Raw genomic sequence first — 21278 nt, 5'->3', positions numbered from 1 at the left:
GCTGCATTAATTTCCCCATCATTTTTCCCAATACTGTTAGTTTCCATGGTTACGACCACCCTGCTTGCACACTATAGGAAAAAGAGCTAGCCAATGTGCGCTCCCATGGTCCCGACCAACAGAGAGGCTGGTGCTTTTTCCAATAGAATACAAACACAACCACCACTGATGGACTGCAGGATGGTCGTAACTATCAAAAGAAGCAGTGCATAGTGATGGAAAAAAGAATCCAGCCAGCAAAGGAAGTAATATCGATAATAACAATACATTACAAAGTGGCTTGTATTAACTTTCTCTACATAATAATTGAACAGGGTAAAGGTCAGGAATTGATCATTCAGCTGCAGTGCAGCTGCATTTACATGCAGCAATCATCCTCTCTGTATGGGGATGAACAATCGTTACTGTGATCGTTCATGCCAACACAGGTTCAGTCAGGGGCACATTGCTGCTTACACAAGAAGTTGTGCTGCCAACAAAGAATTAAGGTGTTGCATAACATATTACCGGACAAAGAAGAGGTCGCTCATTCCTGAGGTGATTGGCATCGTAAACAAGCATTTGTATTAATATTAATTCCTGAAAATTGTACTGATCCTCAGTCTATGTAAAAAAGCCCTTACAGATATTTTAGCTTCACTAGTCACTATTTTTTGTGGATTTGGTGCGGTATTTGGTGTGGATAGTCATGTGTTTTTTAAGTTTATTTTAACATTGACATGCTGCAAATTTTTAAATCTACATAACAGATCAATATCTGCACATAAGGTTTTTTAAATCTCATTTACTTTGCTACTACTGTATTACACTGCAGTATTTCTGCACGAAATCCACGCAGAAAAGCCGTGAATAATCCGCACTGCGTGAAGGGGGTCAGGAGGAGCATTTGTGTTTTACTTATTAATATATATTCACCCATATTTTATGAGAATTATTGTAACTACAATAAAAAAAAAAGATCCAAATAGATCTAGTGAAATGAAGAGGATTAAAGTAGTAGTACAGTGCTAGTTTGCATCAACATCTTTTAAAATGATCATTTATAAAAGAAGCTGTAACTTGGTAATGTATTACTTTTATAACTTCTTTCTTCCATTTTGTGCTGTCCATGCAGCTCTTTCTTATTTCCTGGGATGTTATTGCCATGGGCATGTCAAAGCAGCAACAGGGGCAGTGATAATGTTCATATAAATAGCTGAGTGTGTGGAGCCAGGGCCGCAGAGGCAGAGCAGGCAAAGTGTACCCCCTTCTCCCACCCAAATCAATTCACCCTGACACTACTTTCTTAATAAACAGATTCAAACACATTTTATAAGAAGTCACAAGCCACAAGCATACCCAATGTAAATCCAGTGACTTAAGGGTGACGTCTCCACAGATTTCAGTTGTTCAATTTCCTTTTCTTCTCCATTAGGTCAAGACCCTCATGTGCACATGTGTTTAGCTAGGGGTGTACTACCACATTTGCTATATAAGAAGATACCAGAATTAATAAATGGCCCACTGTAGATAGGGGGACTGTTACATGTTTTACATTAGGGCTCAGAAGATTAGGTTACACCTCTGCCTTCACTCATTGCTTCTGCAGTCCATCCCCACCTGCTATAGCAAAGAACCCCCCTATCCAGCTGCCCCTATAACACTGCCATCTTGTAACCACCACCAATACTGTGCCCATCGCTGCCCTGTGTGCCCACATTACTGTATCGGCAGTGCTCCCCAATGCCCCCCAATTACTGTACTGCCAAAATAAAAGAGCCAAAGAACATGGCTACAGAGCTAGAAAATGATGGTACCCAAAGCAAACTTTAGGCATCAAACCCTAGACCAATCCCCCAAATTAATACAGATCTCCTGACAGACCCTAAAATTAATACAGACTCCAGCTTAAACCCACATTCATACAAATTCCAGATAAAACCCCAAGTTTATACAGATCCCAAATGTATACAGACCCTAGGACCAGATCCCAAATTGATGTGGCCCCCTATATCCTCATTCCCTTAAATGTAGACCTCAAATGAGACCCCAAATTAATATGGCTACCTATAACCACCATTCCTTTAAATCAGATCTCAGATCAGACTCCATATTCATGTGGCCCCCTAAATTATCAGATCCCTGCATACCTCAGATCAGACAAAATAAGACAACTCACCTCTCCAGCTCTAGACAGCTCATCCACTCTGCAGCTTGGCTCTTCTTGCATCTCTGCACTAAACCTCCACAGCATCAGGTCTGAAGGCACATCTATGTGTACCTGATTGTACAAGTGTATGCAGCAGCTGGAGGAAGACCAGGGAACAGCTGTGAAAGTGATACATTCACAGCTCCTTGACTTTAAAAAAAAAACTAACCTAAAGGTGAGCGTCTACCTTCACCTACCTGTCATTCCAGCCATGGGAGGAGCTATAAAATAGCTAGGCATTGTTAGAGGCAGTGCTGTGGCAGAGAAAGGAGAAGAGCATTGTGGGTTTGGTTGGAGCAGCAACAGGAAGTGCTACCTACAGGATGTAAACCAACCAGAGTGATTTGTTTATATGGTATCTATTATATCTATTAAAAACCTGAGTAATCACCAGAAAACTAAAAATAAGACAATACCCTATATCGATACTAATGTACAGTATGTACAGTATATGCATGGAATCTTTATTGGTTTCATGTTCTGTTAGGCAAAGGACCTACGCGCCACAATCTGCGCCAGAAATACGCCTAATTTAGGTGTATTTCTGATTCATAAATAACCCCCTATAAGTAATACAGGTCCATAGCACAACATACTGATAAGAACTCATTACCAGGATTTATTGTGCATTTACTGTGAGCTGAAAAATGATGATAATTATTACCAAAATAATTTAGTCAAGTACCACCAGCCTCAAAAAAATCATGAGACATCTCTATTTTTTTTCACGGACACAGGAAAAAAGTCACCTATTTTTACAGATTGTCCAGAAATTTCCAGACAGTTCACAATCCTGAGCGCTGACATTCATCAGTATATGTAGTTGGTTTTGGATAAACTCTACTTCTGTTAATACTATTTCTCAGGTTTGCTATACTGTACTATATATTCTACATGGTCCTAACATAAACTGAATTATAATAAACATAGTATAATATAAAATATTATTTAATATATTCTAAGTCATGATTATGAATTTGTGAATAACGTTCCATAAAATCATCAGCAAGTCAGCTAATTTCCTTTTTTAACCAGTGGACATTATTAAACTAAACTAATTATTTCTTATTCTATATGAACACTAGTTTATTCATGGAGTAAAAATTCACTTCTTAAATAGCTTAATTAGCTGGCGTTATATGAATACATCAACTTCACAAATACGCAGTCGCAAATCTAACAGTTGTATGGCTATCTATTTGATAAGTAATAATGCTGTGAATATGAAAGAAAACTCAATATGTAGTTTAAAGACTTGGCCAGCAGAGGGCAGACATGTCATCTAATATCATTTTAGCTTCACCACTATATCTGTTCATTCTGCATCACCACTCTCCTCCCCCTGGCTCAGTGATTCACCCTCCCATCTTTCCTCTCACACACAAAGGAGAGCTGTTGCAACAATGACAGACCAGAGGACATTATGGCGGAGAGATAAAAGATTTATTTCATAAAAAGGATTACCAGCAGCACCAAACATTGATGGGACCAGAGAAAAGGGATTTTATTCAGAATCTATACAATCAGGACTTAAGATATGGACTACCAAAGATCTTCAAAGGCTTGGGCACGGCAAGTAATCTGCTCCTTTCTCCTGTGTAGCTGGGGCTGGGTCTCTGGACAGCTACGTTATTCTATTGCTGAAGAATCAGATCCAGGGACTGTGGTAGGGAATATTGCCCAGGATCTGGGGTTTAATCGTGTGGATTTGATTAAGCGTAGGCTTCATTTAGGTACAGAAGCAGGAGGCAGATATTTTATAATTGACCAAAATAGACTTCTCCTTGTAAGACAAAGAATTGATAGAGAGGAGCTATGTGGCTCTATTGTAACCTGTGTGATGCATATAGAGATTATGGTAGAAGACCCACTAGAGCTGTTTAATCTGGAGATCACAATATTAGATATCAATGATAATTTTCCAGTATTTCCAATTGATAAACAAGAAATAAAAATTATAGAGCAACTTTCTATCCCTGGTGCTCGATTTCCATTAGAAACGGCACAAGACCCCGATGTGGGGGAAAACAGTGTATACCAGTATAAACTGAATTCAAATCCATACTTTTCTCTTTCTATCACTAATCATAATGATGGAATTATTCCAGAACTGGTATTACAAAAGATTCTAGACAGGGAAGAAAAGAAAGAGCATAGGCTTCTCCTTACTGCCTTTGATGGTGGAGAAAAGCCTAATTCAGGGACTTTGCAGATCACAGTTACAATATATGACATTAATGACAATGCACCAGTGTTTGCTCAATCCATTTATAGCCTTCAGGTCCCAGAAAATCTGCCTTTAAAAACTGTCATTCTAAAACTAAATGCAACAGATATAGATGAAGGACTCAATGGAGAAATTGAATATTCATTTCATCGTAATACTCTAGATGCAGCAAGGAACATATTTGGCTTAAATGCAAAGGAAGGTGAAATATTCATTAAAGGAAATGTGGACTATGAAGAAGCACATTATTATGAGTTATCTATAAGGGCAGTCGATAAAGGTGTTCCAGAAATGGAAGGGCGATGTACTGTGCAGGTAGAAGTAGTGGATGTGAACGATAACATCCCAGAAATTATGTATACATCAAATTCTTACACAGTTCCTGAAAATGCTCAAGAAGGAACTGTGATTGGTTTAATAACAGTGAAGGATAAGGACTCTGGTAAAAATGGAGAGGTTCATTTAGAGGTATCACCAGGTTTACCATTTAAATGCCAGCCCATGTCACAGCGTTACGCTCTGGTCACTAGTGGACATCTGGACAGGGAGAAGCTCTCACAATATACTATCAAACTGACAGCATCTGATCTGGGTTCTCCATCTCTCAGCAGCCAGATTACAATCAGCCTTAATATCTCTGATGTTAATGATAATCCTCCAGCATTTCTACACAATGTCTACAATGCCTTCATAGCAGAAAACAATGAGGCCGGCAGACTGTTATGTACAGTATCTGCTACGGATCTGGATGAGGGAGCTAACGCAAACCTCATTTACTCCATCACTGAGAGCCATATCCATGGTTCTCCTGTCTCTTCATTTGTCTACATTAACTCTGACACCGGAAATATTTATGCACAAAGGTCTTTTGACTATGAACAATTCCAGGTTCTGCAGATCACAGCAAGCGTGGAAGATTCTGGATCTCCAAAATTATTCTCTAATGTTTCTGTCTTCATATTTATTCTGGATACAAATGACAACTCTCCTACCATCTTATACCCAGAGTATACAGGAGAGACCATTGCTGAAGAGACCATTCCAAGATCTGCTGCTGCTGGCTATTTAGTCAGTAAGGTATCTGCAGTGGATGTAGATTCTGGGCACAATGCCTGGCTCCTCTATAGTCTTGTTCAGTCTGCCAGCCCTGCTTTATTCCACATCTCTGAATACTCTGGAGAAGTCAGGACTCTCCGAGGTTTACATGACACAGATAATACAGAGCATAGACTTGTGATAGCAGTCAGAGACCATGGAGAACCTTCTATGACCACTACAACTACTATCATTATCAATATATTAGACAATATTGCCCAGGAAAGTCCTAAATCTCAAGACTTTCTTACAAATGCCAAATCTACTCCAGACCTCACTCTGTATCTTATTGTCTCCCTTGTGGCCATCAGTGCAGTTTTTCTGGTCACATTTACTATCTTACTTGTCAGGTGCCTTAGAAAGAATTATGATTCTGGTTGTGGATTCTGCTTTTCTGACAAATCACTTTCTACTACATATATGGATCAGTACAAACCAACCCTTTACCTGAACACAGATGGAACATTAAAGTACATGGAGGTGCGGATGGCTCCACCAGATCCACCCTCACAGTGTTACCCTGGATGTTTTCCTTCAGCTGAAGTTGCTGATTTTACATTTACAACACCGTCCAATTTTTCTCAGATTACTGACATATGCAGAGAGACAATGACAGCCACAGGATCAGACAATGTTAATGAACAAAATCAGGTATGATGACTTCATATAATTCCCCTCCTTTTTGTATATCATTTATACTAGGTGGATTTTTTATAGAAACCAATATGCCTTTTAAGAAATATTCATGTTGATACCAGCCCTGCACATTCTCTTAAATGGGTCTCCCTCCAGCCCTCTAAATGTTATATACAGACTATGGCAGCAGGTACTCAGTTTCATACTCTGTTTGCTCAATTTACCTATTATACACTTTCCTAACTTTATTTTTATATTTTAAGGTCACTTACCTGCGACCATATTTTGTTGATATAGTTTTGCTTTCCTTAAATTACAGATCCGTAAAATATGGATACTGTCCGAATTGCATGTTTTTTGCTGACTATTTGACTTCAATAGGTTTGTAGTCCTCACATTTTTTACCCAAGTATAGGACATATTCTATTGTTTTGCAGAACTGATATATGGATGCAGAAAGCACATGGATCATCAGTGTGTTTTCTGCATCTGTATGTCTGTTCCGCAAAAAGATTGAATATGTCCATAAAATGTGGACCACAGACCCATTTAGGTCAATGGGTCTGCAAAAAAGGCACATGGACTGCATCTGTATTTTGAAGATCTGCAATTTGCGGACCACAAAACAGATACGGTTGCATGCATAAGGCTTAAGTTGCTTAATATTTTCTTTAGAATAATAGAAAAGTTAGTAATAGAAGAGCCATATGAAGGTAGTCTTCAAGATAGGTCCTCTCTGGTACAGTACCATATTGCATAGTAGTACAGAGATATTGTCCCATATAAGCAATTTTAATAGAGGAGAATAGTAGAATACTAACTTATATGACATGACCGAGCCAAAAAATAAACTTTCATATATCTTCATATAAAATCTGAAATATATGAAGGTGTACCAGGACCTCCTGATTGGTAGTAGCTAGAGACATGGGCCTGGTCTTGTTTGAAAGCTGGCATTAGCATATTATAAGCAGGAGATATCACTGTCAGGAATAAATGTCAGTAAAACCTGCTTTTAATTTCACTTTCAGCTACGTTCACTGTACCTTTATTTCTAACAGCAATATCTTCCCTTGTTCTCAAGAGAATGCTATGATTTTGGTATTGACATATCAAGAAGATATGCTATTAATGTCCAATAGATGCAGGTCCCACCTGTTGGACCTACTCCTATCTCGAGAAGAGAGGACACTACAAATGTTCAGTGTCCTATACATTCCTGGCTATGACAAATAGCAGAGTGAGCTGTTCCTAAGCAGTGAATGGAGAAGTGCATGGGCCACCACCTCTCCATTCGTTGCTATGGGACTTCCAAAATTAGGCAGTGCTCGGTTATATTCCAAAGTCCCATAGCTGTGAACAGGAAAAAGCGCTCATGCATAGCTTGATTTCCATTCATGATGGTGTCCTATTCTTGAAAAAGGACTGGTCCCAGAATCCTATCCATATGCCTAAAATGCCAAGATAGGACAACCGCTTAAAGATTGTTTTCTGAAATAAATTTTTTAGGTCGTATGTTCACTTCTTTCTTTATAATTATAACAATTATCTATACATATTGGACCTTGCGCTTGAAGTATTTTTAGGTAGTTTTATGATTTATGTGTTGCTATATTGTTATGGTATTTGTAGGGTAGCTCCATTTTAACTTGAGCCCCTAGATATATTATCTATATCTCTTCTCTATTGTCTTCACAGTGGTATATAGTTGTGTTCGCTTATGGATAGCTCTTACTTTGGTGAATATATATGTATTGTTTTCATATATTTTGCTACTTGGATGTGGATAATTGAATGCAGGGCTGCACGATGGCTTAGTGGTTTGCACTGGTCCCTTGCAACGCTGGCGTCATAGGTTTGAATCTGACCAGGGACCATATCTGCATGGAGTGTGTATGTTTTTCCCATGTTTGCATGGATTTTCTCCAGGTATTCCGGTTTCCTCCCACACTCCAAAGACATACTGATAGGGAACTTATATTATGAGCCCCATTAGGACAGTGTGATGCTAATGTCTGTAAAGAGCTGTGCTATATAAGTGAGTAAAATAAATAAATGTATTACATTTACTACATGTTTTATGTTATTTATTTTTGGGCATTTACTTCACCTATTTGATAGTTTTGCCATACTAAGGCAATGTTTTGGAGGAAGTTTAACGATTGTTAGATACCTCCCTGGTTTATTGTGTGGTTTTAATTGAGTTTATGTATGTGTTTCCAATGAAGTTAGATTTTATGATAATTAATCATTTATGGTGTGGACCATTTTTCCTTGTATGTTATCTTGTCATTTAGACATTGCTTTCCGTTTCACTCAGTCATGATTCTTATATTGATTAGAGATGCCCATCTTCACACTTTTTTGTGAATACTGGATTTTAAGACATGTTGATATCTGTTATCTATTCCTATTATTACAGTTTTGAGAAATGTTAACCCATGATAGGGCTATTAAACTAAATCAAACAGTATTGAAGTAGTCAGTGGACAGTTGCCCAGACTTTCACAGTAATGAACCTTAATGTCTTTAAAATGCATCAATTGTTATATTTTCACTTTACAAAAAAAGATGACTCACAACAGACACTTATCACATATCTACAGGACAGGTAATATATGTCTGTTCGCTTGCTGGTGGTCCCACTGCTGCAACATTTAACAGTCAGGGATCGGCCTTTTCCTTCTTCCCCACAGAAATTAGTAGTGTGCATGCACAACTACCACTGAACTCAAACTCCTCATCACTACAGTTGCACACGGAGGAGGAATGGGGATATAGAACCCAATTTTAGCCAGCAGTGGGGTCCCAATGATCAGACATTTATCCCAGATTAAAATTGTTCACTATGGGACAACCCCTTTAAATGTGATTTGCATCCGCTTTTATAAACAGACTGGTAGATATTTTGTGACTGATGATTAGGGATGAGTGAATCGACTTTGGATGTTTCATAGTGGTACCTTGGAACGATACCCGAGTTCGGGAAATGTTTTTTTACAGTACAAATTAATTTCTAAAGTTATTACCCAAAGTCTTGCGAGACTTAGCAAAGTAATAACGTCGGCTCATCGGAGCCAATACATTCTAATATTGTACAGAGAGCTCGCTATTCAGTATTCTAGCAAAGTTTTAAGCGAATCGACTTCGGATGTTTCATCCGAAGTCGATTCGCTCATCACTTCTGATGATAATAGAGACTATTGTGGCTATTTATCAAACTGGTGTAACGTAGAACTGGCTTAGATGCCCATAGAAACCAATCAGATTCCACCTTTATTTTTTGGCAGCTCCTTTGGAAAATAAAAGGTAGACTCTGATTGGTTGCTATGGGCAACTAAGCCAGTTCAACTTTACACCAGTTTGATAAATGACACCATATATCTTCTATATCACATGGAAATGAATTTTGGACCAAATGGTACCAGATAGATCGGGTTCTAATGGCATGTTTTAGGGCTCTTCCACTTAGTATGAATTTCTTTATTAAAAATGCGTAAGTGGCATTTCTGATGATTTTTTTATTTAGCACCATTTTGTGCATGTGTTTTTCATTGTGTTTTCAAGTCCTATATAGAATTTAAAGAGGACAAATACCATAAAAACACACCATTCCCACATAATGCTGTAATGTGAAAATAAAAAACACTGACCCCCTAAATGCAACAAAAACGCCACAAACCAAAATGCAATGTATGTATTGCATTTTATATTTTAATATAGATGTTAAAGTAACATCTGACCATAAACAAAATAACTTTTATATCAGTGCTTAAAAAATCATAAAATATATATATACATATATATATTTTTTTCTTCTTTTCTAAAAATGTTGCACTTGTAATTATTGACCAGCAGAGGGCGGACATGTCTTCCAAATTACAGAGGAACAGCAGTCAACTGGTTCATGTCAGCTCTGCGCACTCCTCCCCCTGGCTCAGTGATTCACCCTCCCATCTTTCTTCTCACACAAAGAAGAGCTGTAGCTCCGACGAGAGCCCTGTGGATGATTTCAATGCAGGAAAAACAGGAGTTTCCCTTCAGTTGGATTTATATTTTTGCTCCTCACACTCTCACACTCTTGAATTGATGGGATGATGATTATTTCTACACAATTTAAAAGAAGGATTTAAGATATGGACAATCAGAGCTTTGTAAAGGCTTGGAAATGGCAAGTAGCTTTCTCCCTCTTCCTTTGTAGCTGGGGCTGGGTCTCTGGGCAGCTTAGTTATTCTATTGCTGAGGAGTCTCATCCAGGAACTGTTGTGGGGAATGTGGCTCAGGATCTGGGGGTGAATCTGGCTGATATTAGTAGAAGGAGACTGAGTTTTGGATCAGATGGAAGCAGCAGATTATTCTCTCTAGAGCAGAAGAATGGAGCTCTGGTTGTACATGAGAGGATTGATAGGGAGAGCCTGTGTGGATCCAGCCTGAGCTGTTTGCTGCATTTAGAGGTTGTGGCTGAGAATCCTCTGGAGCTGCACAGTCTGGAAATAGAGGTTTTGGATATTAACGATAATTCACCCCTTTTCTCAATTTCTGATCAAGTTATAAAAATAACAGAACTGATTACAATTCCTGGAGTTCAGGTCCCTCTGGAAGCTGCTAATGATTTGGATACAGGTAAAAATGGTGTTAGTCAGTATATATTGAATCAAAATCCATATTTTTCTTTATTAGTAAAGAAGCGCAATGATGGAACTCTTATTTGTGAGCTGGTGCTGGAAAAAATTCTAGATAGAGAAGAAAAAACAGAACACAAGCTTATTCTCACTGCTATAGATGGGGGAGAACCAGCCAGATCTGGATCCACACAGATAACAATTATAGTTTTAGACATTAATGACAATCCTCCTGTTTTCCAGCAGCCAAGTTATCACATAGAAGTACTGGAAAATGTACCTCTAAACACAGTTATTATAAAACTAAATGCCACTGATCTGGATGACGGTGCAAATGGTGACATTTTCTATTCCTTTGATCACCATACATTGGTATCTGCAAAGAACATATTTGATATAAAGTCACAAACTGGTGACATTTTCATAAAAGCATATGTGGATTTTGAGGTATCACAATCATATGAATTATTTATCAAGGCAGTGGACAAAGGGTCACCTAAACTTGAAGGACGATGTGTTGTTCTGGTGGATGTGAGAGATGTAAATGATAACACCCCAGAAATATTTTTCAGCTCCAAAAATAATGAGGTCCCTGAGGATGCACCCTTGGGAACTTTAGTTGGATTTGTCATGGTCAGAGATAGAGATTCTGGAAAAAATGGAGAAATTAGCTTACAAGTGTCTCCAGGTTTGCCCTTCACATGCCAGCCCATGTCACAGCGTTATGTTCTGGTCACTAGTGGACATCTGGACAGGGAGAAGCTCTCACAATACACTATAAAACTGACAGCATCTGATCTGGGTTCTCCATCTCTCAGCAGCCAGATTACAATCAGCCTTAATATCTCTGATGTTAATGATAATACTCCAGCATTTCTACATAATGTCTACAACGCCTTCATAGCAGAAAACAATGAGGCCGGCAGACTGTTATGTACAGTATCTGCTCTAGATCCGGATGAGGGAGCTAATGCAAACCTCATTTACTCCATCACTGAGAGTCATATCCATGGTTCTCCTGTCTCTTCATTTGTCTACATTAACTCTGACACCGGAAATATTTATGCACAAAGGTCCTTTGACTATGAACAATATCAGGTTCTACAGATCACAGCAAGAGTGGAAGATTCTGGATCTCCAAAATTATCCTCCAATGTTTCTGTCTTCATCTTTGTTCTGGATACAAATGACAACTCTCCTACCATCTTATACCCAGAGAATACAGGAGAGACCATTGCTGAAGAGACCATTCCAAGATCTGCTACTGCTGGCTATTTAGTCAGTAAGGTGTCTGCAGTGGATATAGATTCTGGGCACAATGCCTGGCTCCTCTATAGTCTTGTTCAGTCAGCCAGTCCTGCTTTATTCCAAATCTCTGAATACTCTGGAGAAGTCAGGACTCTCCGGGGTTTACATGAGACAGATAATACGGAGCATCGACTTGTGATAGCAATCAGAGACCATGGGGAACCTTCTATGACCACTACAACTACTGTCATTGTGAATATATTGGACACTGTTGCCCAGGAAAGTCCTAAATCTCAAGACTTTTCAAATGCCAAATCTACTCCAGACCTCACTCTATATCTTATTGTCTCCCTTGTGGCCATCAGTGCAGTTTTTCTGGTCACATTTGCTATCTTACTTGTCAGGTGCCTTAGAAGGAATTATGATTCTGGGTGTGGATTCTGCTTTACTGACAAATCACTTTCTACCACCTATATGGATCAGTACAAACCAACCCTTTACCTGAACACAGATGGAACATTAAAATATATGGAGGTGCGGATGGCTCCACCAGAAGCTCCACTGTCTTGTTATCCAGCTTGTTTCCCCCCTACTGCAGATATTCTTCATTCAACATTATCTAATCCCCAGAAAAATTCTGAGGTAACTCAAGTAGCTAGGGAGCCTGATAAAATTGATTCAAGTTGGTTTGGTGATCTTGATCAGGTGAGGATCTCTCATTATGTTTCCATAATGACATTTGGTAAAGATTTTTATTTTATTTACTATAATTTTTATTGAAATCAGGGATAACAATACAATATTAATTAAAGGCAGGCTTGAACTGGCTTACAGGGGAAGAGTGAAATCTCCTGGTGGGCCCCTGAGCAGAGTGAGCCTCCAGTCCCTACTCTCTGCATATGTGGCACATGGCACTATTGATTGACCATTCTACATACAGATAGTCAGTGTACAGCATCTTAGCCAGCCTATATTCATATAAAATACTGGATACATTATTTAACAAACTACCCAGTTTATTATTATAGATGGATGAGGAGATTACTTCTAGGTGCAGAGTCAGGTTAGCCAAGTATATTCTTTTCCCTGGGCAACTCCTTGTCAAAGTTACTGCAGGGACCCCATAATGACTCATCTTGACCATCTTGCTGCAGTCTGGCACTATGTGAGTAGGTAATACTTATATGTAGCTAAGCAGTGAGCCCCCAGAATGAATTTTACTGGTGGGTCCTAGGCCCCTCAGTCAAATACTGGCTATTAGACTTGTAGTGGTTGTAGTCAGAACAAGACTTTTAGCATCTGATATAATTGAACTGTAGAATGCAACAACGAAATGTCATGTTAATAGCACACTGCAGATCAAGTCTGTTTACAACCTGTTTACATAGTAGGTCGAGGTATAGATTCTGCACGGCTGCTCTAGTATTAAAGTGTTAAAACTTTGTATTGCAATACATATCAGAACACAATTTTATACTTGATATGGATTGATAAACCCTACTAGACTGCAGTGTATATATTAAAAGAAGCATATTATTTAATAGACACATTTATTATAAAAACTCTTTGTTAGCAGGTGATGTTTATTATTTTTAATATCTTTTAGATACTAAATTCTGTTGAATTTTACTTCTTTGGTTATATTCTTTAAATACTGTACTAGCTTGCAGATCTCTTATTGAGATCAATTTTATGGAATATCACTCTTTATAATACCTTTATATTTCATAACAGCAACCACATATTTGGCGGAGATTTATTAAAAATGGTACAAAATAAAAAGTAAGAGGTTGCTAATATCGTCCAATTAGATGTCAGCTCTTATGTTTTAGAGAGCTTTTTGTGAATGAAAGCTAGGCCACTTTCCCTTTAACTCCCTTTTAATTCATAACCAATATTGAATCATTTACTTTGTTGTCTCTTGTGGGATTACTCTTCTTTATCCTCTTTTTTCAAATATCTGCTTTTAGCTATCACTTGTATTGTTAGCTTGTGTCCGCTGCCTGTGTAATTACAGTATACTTTTTTTTTTCTAGAAATTTCCATGCTATACGTGCTATATTTTAGTGATTAATTGTCTGGATTAAGTGCCACATTTTACTGTAAATGTAATGAGAAATATTACTGCCCAAATCCTAATGAAGGCCTGTCACCCAGTTAAGCCAGTAAAGAGCCCAAATGGAAAGAGAGCTTGTTTGCATTCCTTTTACACAGAAGAGCACTGCCTGGCCTGTAAGACTCCTTACACCTCTAGGCCTCCAAGCTTGCTCATCGGGTAATAGGATATTTGGTGTGGACAGCTAAATCAACAATGATTCTGTATGGACATGAGCGATGGCATTAGCTATCGTTCCTCCCTATACTGTGGAGGAGATCACTGCATATAAATGCAGAGCTGGCGATTGTCAGGAAGGAATGCTTCCTTCCCAACAATCCTCTGCTCAATTGAACAATGTAAAGGGACCTTAAGGAGCATTAACACTCTCCCAAATACTATAAATAACAGAAATTATATATTTATTATAGTCTTTTATAGTGTATATAAGCAGTGCTGTTCAGTAACTGTAGAATAGAAGAACATTATAACTGAGGTTTTGATTATTGTGTACAAGGTACTGTATTATATTTATGGATAAATAATGCTGAAATCTATCAGAAAATAGATTTTTTTTTCTTTAATGCTTATACTAATGCTGGCCATACAAATAAGCTGCTGGCTCCTGGTCCGTAAACATGCACATTCTTTGGTGCTGCTTGACTACTTGGAAAATGATCAGTAATGTGGAAATCCAAGATGCGCTTTTCTTGTTTTTCCCATGACAAATATTGGGGAACAATCAGGAAACAAAACATTACAACAACATTAACAGAATGGGATGAAATATTTGTCATGTGGGTGACCAAATTAAAGGGGGCTTTCAGCAACTAACATATGAATGACCTGTCTATAGGATTGATCCTCAAGAATATCAGAATGGTGGGAGTCTAATACCCAGTAGCCCCAGCGATTAGCAGTTATCTACAGTCCTGGCTGCAGGAAGTAAACAGTGTATGGAACTAGAACACCACAGCTCTGCACAATGTATAGTGGCTGTTTGGGGTACTGCAGCTCAGCTCCCATTTACTTTAATAGGAACCTTTCTCGGGTAATGCAGCTCTGCTCCTATTCCATTGAACAGGAGCCATTGTTGGGTACTGCAATTCAGCGTCCATTCAAGTGAATGGGAGCTGATCTTTAGTATCTGACAACAGCCGCTACATAGTGTAAGGAGCTGTTGTTTTCCATTTCTGTACACTGCTTGTTTCCTTAAACCACAGCTGCTGCTATGCTATCACAAGATATCTATGCTATATCTGTCTTTGTGCAGCCATCTAATGTCTGTCAAGGGTTTTGTTAACATATTATAATATTGTGTTGAATGAGTTTCATGAGAAATTGCAGTTCTTAAAGATCTGCATTGGAAAACTTTTTTTTCTATTATATCAAGCCAATAAATCATATTGTCTTAATAGAAATGTACAATCTGTATTGCTAGTTTTGTTTGCTGCATATTTATTTTATACATATAGGCCCTTATTTATCAAGACCAGCATGTGTTACGCCAGCCTTGATGCGCCCTGTGCATTTCTTTTATGAAATAGCATATCTCATCATAAATTAAATTGCTCCTCCAGCAGCTCATGTGCCAGACTAAAATCTACCCCAGCTCATAGGTGGCATAGATTTCACTAATCAATTATGCCAGTTTTTGGTGTAAATGTTGAAGAAAGTGCTGGGGCACGTAGCCCATATACCGCACTTGTCATGCCCACTGGAGAGGGCAGCATGAAAATGCTAGTTGCAACTAAATCTATTTGCAATTGTATTTAAAAAGTCACTAAACCAGGTTTTGTGATCTTTCAGTGCTAAATCTGTGTTGTAGGGGAATATATTTCCCCCAAAGTATATACATTTGGCTATGTATGTTTTATATTAATAGGCAAGCACCAAGCTGTCACACAGGTGTCATCATGGGCTTTTTACAATGAGTAAGAATTTAAGTTCCTAGAAATCTTATGCAGTCTACTCAATGTTTTTGGTCAAATTTGCTTGCATAATTTATGCATTAACCATTTAAATTTCTTTATTGTCTTGACTATACACAGGCCTCTATCAAGGGGATTATAATTACTTGCATGGAATGGGATCTACAGTTACTGTGTAATTTAAGGCCCTATACACATTAGTGTATTGCTGGTCTGTTTAGCCAACTGTCTAATATGTATGGGGAACTCCCGACTCTCCCCCTACAGTTTATGTCAGTGGATAGACACACTGTCCTTTGGTTCTCCGGAGAGATAAGTCAAGGTGTCTGGCAGTGGCTTTCTCCCCTCTCCTCTTCTGCTATATAATTCAATAATAGCATCATCACCGCCCTCGTTGCACCCAGGGGCTCATTAGCATATTCGTAAAGTGTGAATTTCTCAGCAATGATGGGAACAACACCATTAAATTCAGCAGACAAGTGCACATTTCTTAGGTCAGCTGGTTTTATTGAGGTATATTTGATAACAGATGCCTTTTATTTGAAAGGTTATTTTATATCATCTTTTTACTGGGGTAGAGGCATTGTAACTGCAATATTTTGTACACTGTACAATAATGTAATGGTTCACCTTGCAGCATATTTGGGGAAGTGGCAGTGAACGTTCAAAATTTATATGCTATATTTATTGTCTGACTTTCCGTAGAAGGCTAGAAATGTTGCAAAATATTATTTGATTATATTAACAAGTAGTATTTTTGCAAAAGAAAATTGCTTGCAGCATATAATATTATAGCTTCCACTGCATTTTTCTGTAGTCGCATTTCTTTGACACGTAGTAGAATAAAATCAAGATTTTTTTTATACCAGAAGATTATGGGTATAAATATGAATCCTGGAGACAATTACAAGAAGAAAGTGTTTCTCTTCACTATAGTATAAAACTGTTCTTCACTAAAGTATCAGTTGAATAATATATAAATGTAATAAACATTATTGACCAGCAGAGGGCAGACACGTCATCCACATTACAGAGCTACAGCAGTGAGGCTGCTCAAACCAGCTCTGCGCTCTCCTCCCCCTGGCTCAGTGATTCACCCTCCCATCTTTCTTCTCACACAAAGAAGAGCTGTAGCTCCGATGAGAGCCCTGTGGATGATTTCAATGCAGGAAAAACAGGAGTTTCCCTTCCATTGGATTTATATTTTTGATCCTCACACACTTGGATTGAGGGGATAATGATTGTTTTCTACACATTTTAGAAGAAGGATTTAAGATATGGACAATCAGAGATTTGTAAAGGCTTGGAAATGGCAAGTAGCTTTCTCCCTCTTCCTTTGTAGCTGGGGCTGGGTCTCTGGGCAGCTGCGTTATTCTATTGCTGAGGAGTCTCATCCAGGGACTGTTGTGGGGAATGTGGCTCAGGATCTGGGGGTGAATCTGGCTGATATTAGTAGAAGGAGACTGAGTTTGGGATCAGATGGAAGCAGCAGATTATTCTCTATAGAGCAGAAGAATGGAGCTCTGGTTGTACATGAGAGGATTGATAGGGAGAGTCTGTGTGGATCCAGCCTGAGCTGTTTGCTGCATCTAGAGGTTGTGGCCGAGAATCCTCTGGAGCTTCACAGTCTGGAAATAGAGGTTCTGGATATTAATGATAATTCACCAGTATTTCCAAGTGCTAACCAGATTATAAAGGTGACAGAGTTACTTACAAGTGTAGGTAAACAATTTCCGTTAGAGAATGCTCAAGATTTAGATGTAGGGATTAATAGTGTCAGTCACTACACAATGAAATCAAATCCATATTTTTCATTGTCCACAAAAAAGCATAACGATGGAACGCTCATTGCTGAATTAGTGCTGGAAAAGACTCTAGACAGGGAAGAGATCGCAGAGCACAGGCTTATTCTCAGTGCTATAGATGGAGGAGAACCAGCCAGATCAGGATCTACACAGATAACAGTCCTTGTATTAGATATCAATGACAATGCACCAGTGTTTCATCAGTCCTTCTATAAAACTAGTGTCCTAGAAAATATCCCTCTGAAAACGACCATTTTGAAAGTCAATGCTACTGATTTAGATGAAGGCGTAAACAGTGAATTCATCTTTTCATTTGATCATCGTACTTTAGAAGCTGCAAAGGTAACATTTGATTTAAATCCTACAACAGGGGAAATATATAATAAGGACATTGTAGATTATGAAGGCATCAACTTTTTTGAGCTTTTTATTAAAGCTGTAGATAAGGGTTCTCCTAAACAAGAGGGACACTGTGTTGTCCAAGTGGAAATAGAAGATGTAAATGATAATAGCCCAGAAATTAATTTTATATCTAAAAATAATGCAATTACAGAAAATGTCCCTATAGGAACTGTTGTTGGACTCATCACAGTAAGAGACAAGGATTCAGGTAAAAATGGAGAAGTTAGACTGGATGTATCACTGGGTTTACCATTTAAATGCCAGCCCATGTCACAGCGTTACGCTCTTGTCACTAGTGGACATCTGGACAGGGAGAAGCTCTCACAATACACGATTAAACTGACGGCATCTGATCTGGGTTCTCCATCTCTCAGCAGCCAGATTACAATCAGCCTTAATATCTCTGATGTTAATGATAATCCTCCAGCATTTCTACACAATGTCTACAACTCCTTTATAGCAGAAAACAATGAGGCCGGCAGACTGTTATGTACAGTATCTGCTGTAGATCCGGATGAGGGAGCTAATGCAAACCTCATTTACTCCATCACTGAGAGCCATATCCATGGTTCTCCTGTCTCTTCATTTGTCTACATTAACTCCAACACCGGGGATATTTATGCACAAAGGTCTTTTGACTATGAACAATTCCAGGTTCTGCAGATCATAGCAAGAGTGGAAGATTCCGGATCTCCAAAATTATCCTCCAATGTTTCTGTCTTCATATTTATTGTAGATGCAAATGACAACTTTCCCACAATCTTATACCCAGAGAATGCAGGAGAGACCATTGCTGAAGAGTCCATTCCAAGATCTGCTGCTGCTGGCTATTTAGTCAGTAAGGTGTCTGCAGTGGATATAGATTCTGGGCACAATGCCTGGCTCCTCTATAGTCTTGTTCAGTCTGTAAGCCCTGCTTTATTCCACATCTCTGAATACTCTGGAGAAGTCAGGACTCTCCGAGGTTTACATGAAATAGATAACACGGAGCATCGACTTGTGATTACAGTCAGTGACCATGGGGAACCTTCTATGACCACTACAACTACTATCATTGTGAATATATTGGACACTGTTGCTCAGGAAAGTCCTAAATCTCATGACTTTCTTGCAAATGCCAAATCTACTCCAGACCTCACTCTGTATCTTATTGTCTCCCTTGTGGCCATCAGTGCAGTTTTTCTGGTCACATTTGCTATCTTACTTGTCAGGTGCCTTAGAAAGAATTATGATTCTGGGTGTGGATTCTGCTTTTCTGACAAATCACTTTCTACCACCTATATGGATCAGTACAAACCAACCCTTTACCTGAACTCAGATGGAACATTAAAGTACATGGAGGTGCGGATGGCTCCACCAGAAGCTCCAGGGTCTTGTTATCCAGCTTGTTTTCCTCCTGTAACAGATATTTCTCATTCTACATTACCAAAGACTCAGTTAACTGATTTGGTCAGGGAACCAGAACATATTTCAGATTCCAGCTGGTTTAGTGAACCTCCTCAGGTGAGATCTATTTTCTGTATCATGAAGTATTTGAGTACTGTAATGTACAGTTTTTATAATAATGTTTAGATATTTTTATATATTATTCCTGCATTTTCATAATTTTTTTTCTCATATATAGTCCATACTTTGATTTATTTGAATAGTTTGGATGTTTTCATTGGCTTATTTATCCAGTAGGAGCTTCTATGGGATGTTGCTATTATGTTATTTATTGTTTCTGCAAATGTAGTTGCATGAACTTATCAGTGTTGGCAGTATATTAGAATGTCGGATGTTTGAATAGGTTCACAGGTCCATGTTGTGTTTACTGTCCAGGATATTTCAGTTTATACGACAGTAATGGGCAGAGGATAAAGAATATCTCCAACATGATGTGCATAGATCTTGCAGATCTGTGTGATCATTGTGTAGACTTAGTAATGCATATGTGATAAAAAAAAACACAGGTATCGGTACAGTCCATACATCATAAATACAAGCAAGGCCTCATGCACACAACTTTATTATAGTTTGTTAAAGGACTCTTAAGGGGTTTTCCAGTTTTTCTTTGTCTATAGAATAATCATACAATTAAATTTTAGAATATATCTGTATATCTAACTCTACCCACACACTGTAACTTTATTATTTCAGTACATTTGTCCTATGGTAGCACAGTGGAATGGCACTGAGTAAAGCCTATAGATTCGTCATTTGCAGTGCATCCACAGACTAACTAAACAGAACTAAACATGGTGTTGGTCATGTTACACCCAGCATGTCATGTGGCCATTGAATGGGATGCAGTGATGACAGAAAACAAATTATGACATGTTTCATCTGATGCCTTATCTATGAAGCTTTGTTTTTGTGGAAAATACCTCTGTTCTGTATCTTATCCAAAATAATGTTTTTGGCAGTACATGGAGACTGTGGGACTCTATACCAGCATGCAATATAACCTTTACATATATAATCTACAGGCCATTAGATTATTTGTCTGAACCCAAACATATCCAAAAAGTTTATTACATCATAATGATGAAGGATTATGTCATGAGAATAAAAAGTATACAAAGGATGCACATTCAATATTTCTGCTATGTATGTTTATATACAGTTTAAAAAAGTGTAATTTTCAACATATTAATATAAAAACACATATTTAAATGCACCTACATAGACATGCTCACACATATGTATGTATCTTTTAAAAATAGTATAGTATAGAATTTTATATATAAACTTTTGAGCACTTACAGTCGTGGCCAAAAGTTTTGAGAATGACACAAATATAAATTTTCACAAAGTTTGCTGCTAAACTGCTTTTAGATCTTTGTTTCAGTTGTTTCTGTGATGTAGTGAAATATAATTACACGCACTTCATACCTTTTATCGACAATTACATGACATTTATGCAAAGAGTCAGTATTTGCAGTGTTGGCCCTTCTTTTTCAGGACCTCTGCAATTCGACTGGGCATGCTCTCAATCAACTTCTGGGCCAATTCCTGACTGATAGCAACCCATTCTTTCATATTCACTT

The 21278-nt window shown here is 38.2% G+C and overlaps 6 protein-coding genes across 14 annotated transcripts in view; all 6 read left to right on the top strand.

Annotated features, from left to right (window-relative positions):
- LOC121008577 (protocadherin gamma-C5-like) overlaps positions 1-21278 on the top strand; it is a 392139-nt gene that overhangs the window by 214893 nt on the left and 155968 nt on the right. The gene's annotated exons all lie outside the window — the stretch shown is intronic.
- The window catches only part of LOC121008655 (protocadherin gamma-C5-like), a 236440-nt gene that overhangs the window by 74282 nt on the left and 140880 nt on the right, over positions 1-21278 (top strand).
- Positions 1-21278, top strand: part of LOC121008664 (protocadherin gamma-C5-like) — a 160844-nt gene that overhangs the window by 28631 nt on the left and 110935 nt on the right.
- LOC121008717 (protocadherin gamma-C5-like) lies at positions 3486-6156 on the top strand. The gene is given in 2 exon segments (XM_040441415.1): positions 3486-5966; positions 5969-6156. Coding segments are annotated over 2 exon segments (2325 nt in total). The 5' UTR covers positions 3486-3725; the 3' UTR covers positions 6053-6156.
- Positions 10138-21278, top strand: part of LOC121008687 (protocadherin gamma-C5-like) — a 122085-nt gene continuing 110944 nt past the window's right edge. The window contains 2 exon segments of the mRNA XM_040441387.1: positions 10138-12526; positions 12529-12721. Coding sequence (XP_040297321.1) covers positions 10283-12526; positions 12529-12639 — 2355 coding nt within the window. The 5' untranslated portion in view covers positions 10138-10282 and the 3' untranslated portion in view covers positions 12640-12721.
- LOC121008669 (protocadherin gamma-C5-like) overlaps positions 17164-21278 on the top strand; it is a 145011-nt gene continuing 140896 nt past the window's right edge. Inside the window, 2 exon segments of the mRNA XM_040441367.1 lie at positions 17164-19566; positions 19569-19752. Of these exon segments, the coding sequence (XP_040297301.1) occupies positions 17320-19566; positions 19569-19694 (2373 nt within the window). The 5' untranslated portion in view covers positions 17164-17319 and the 3' untranslated portion in view covers positions 19695-19752.

Source organism: Bufo bufo, chromosome 1, assembly GCF_905171765.1.
Source record: "Bufo bufo chromosome 1, aBufBuf1.1, whole genome shotgun sequence".
NCBI classification, from domain to species: domain Eukaryota; kingdom Metazoa; phylum Chordata; class Amphibia; order Anura; family Bufonidae; genus Bufo; species Bufo bufo.
This window is presented reverse-complemented; position numbering and strand designations above follow the sequence as displayed.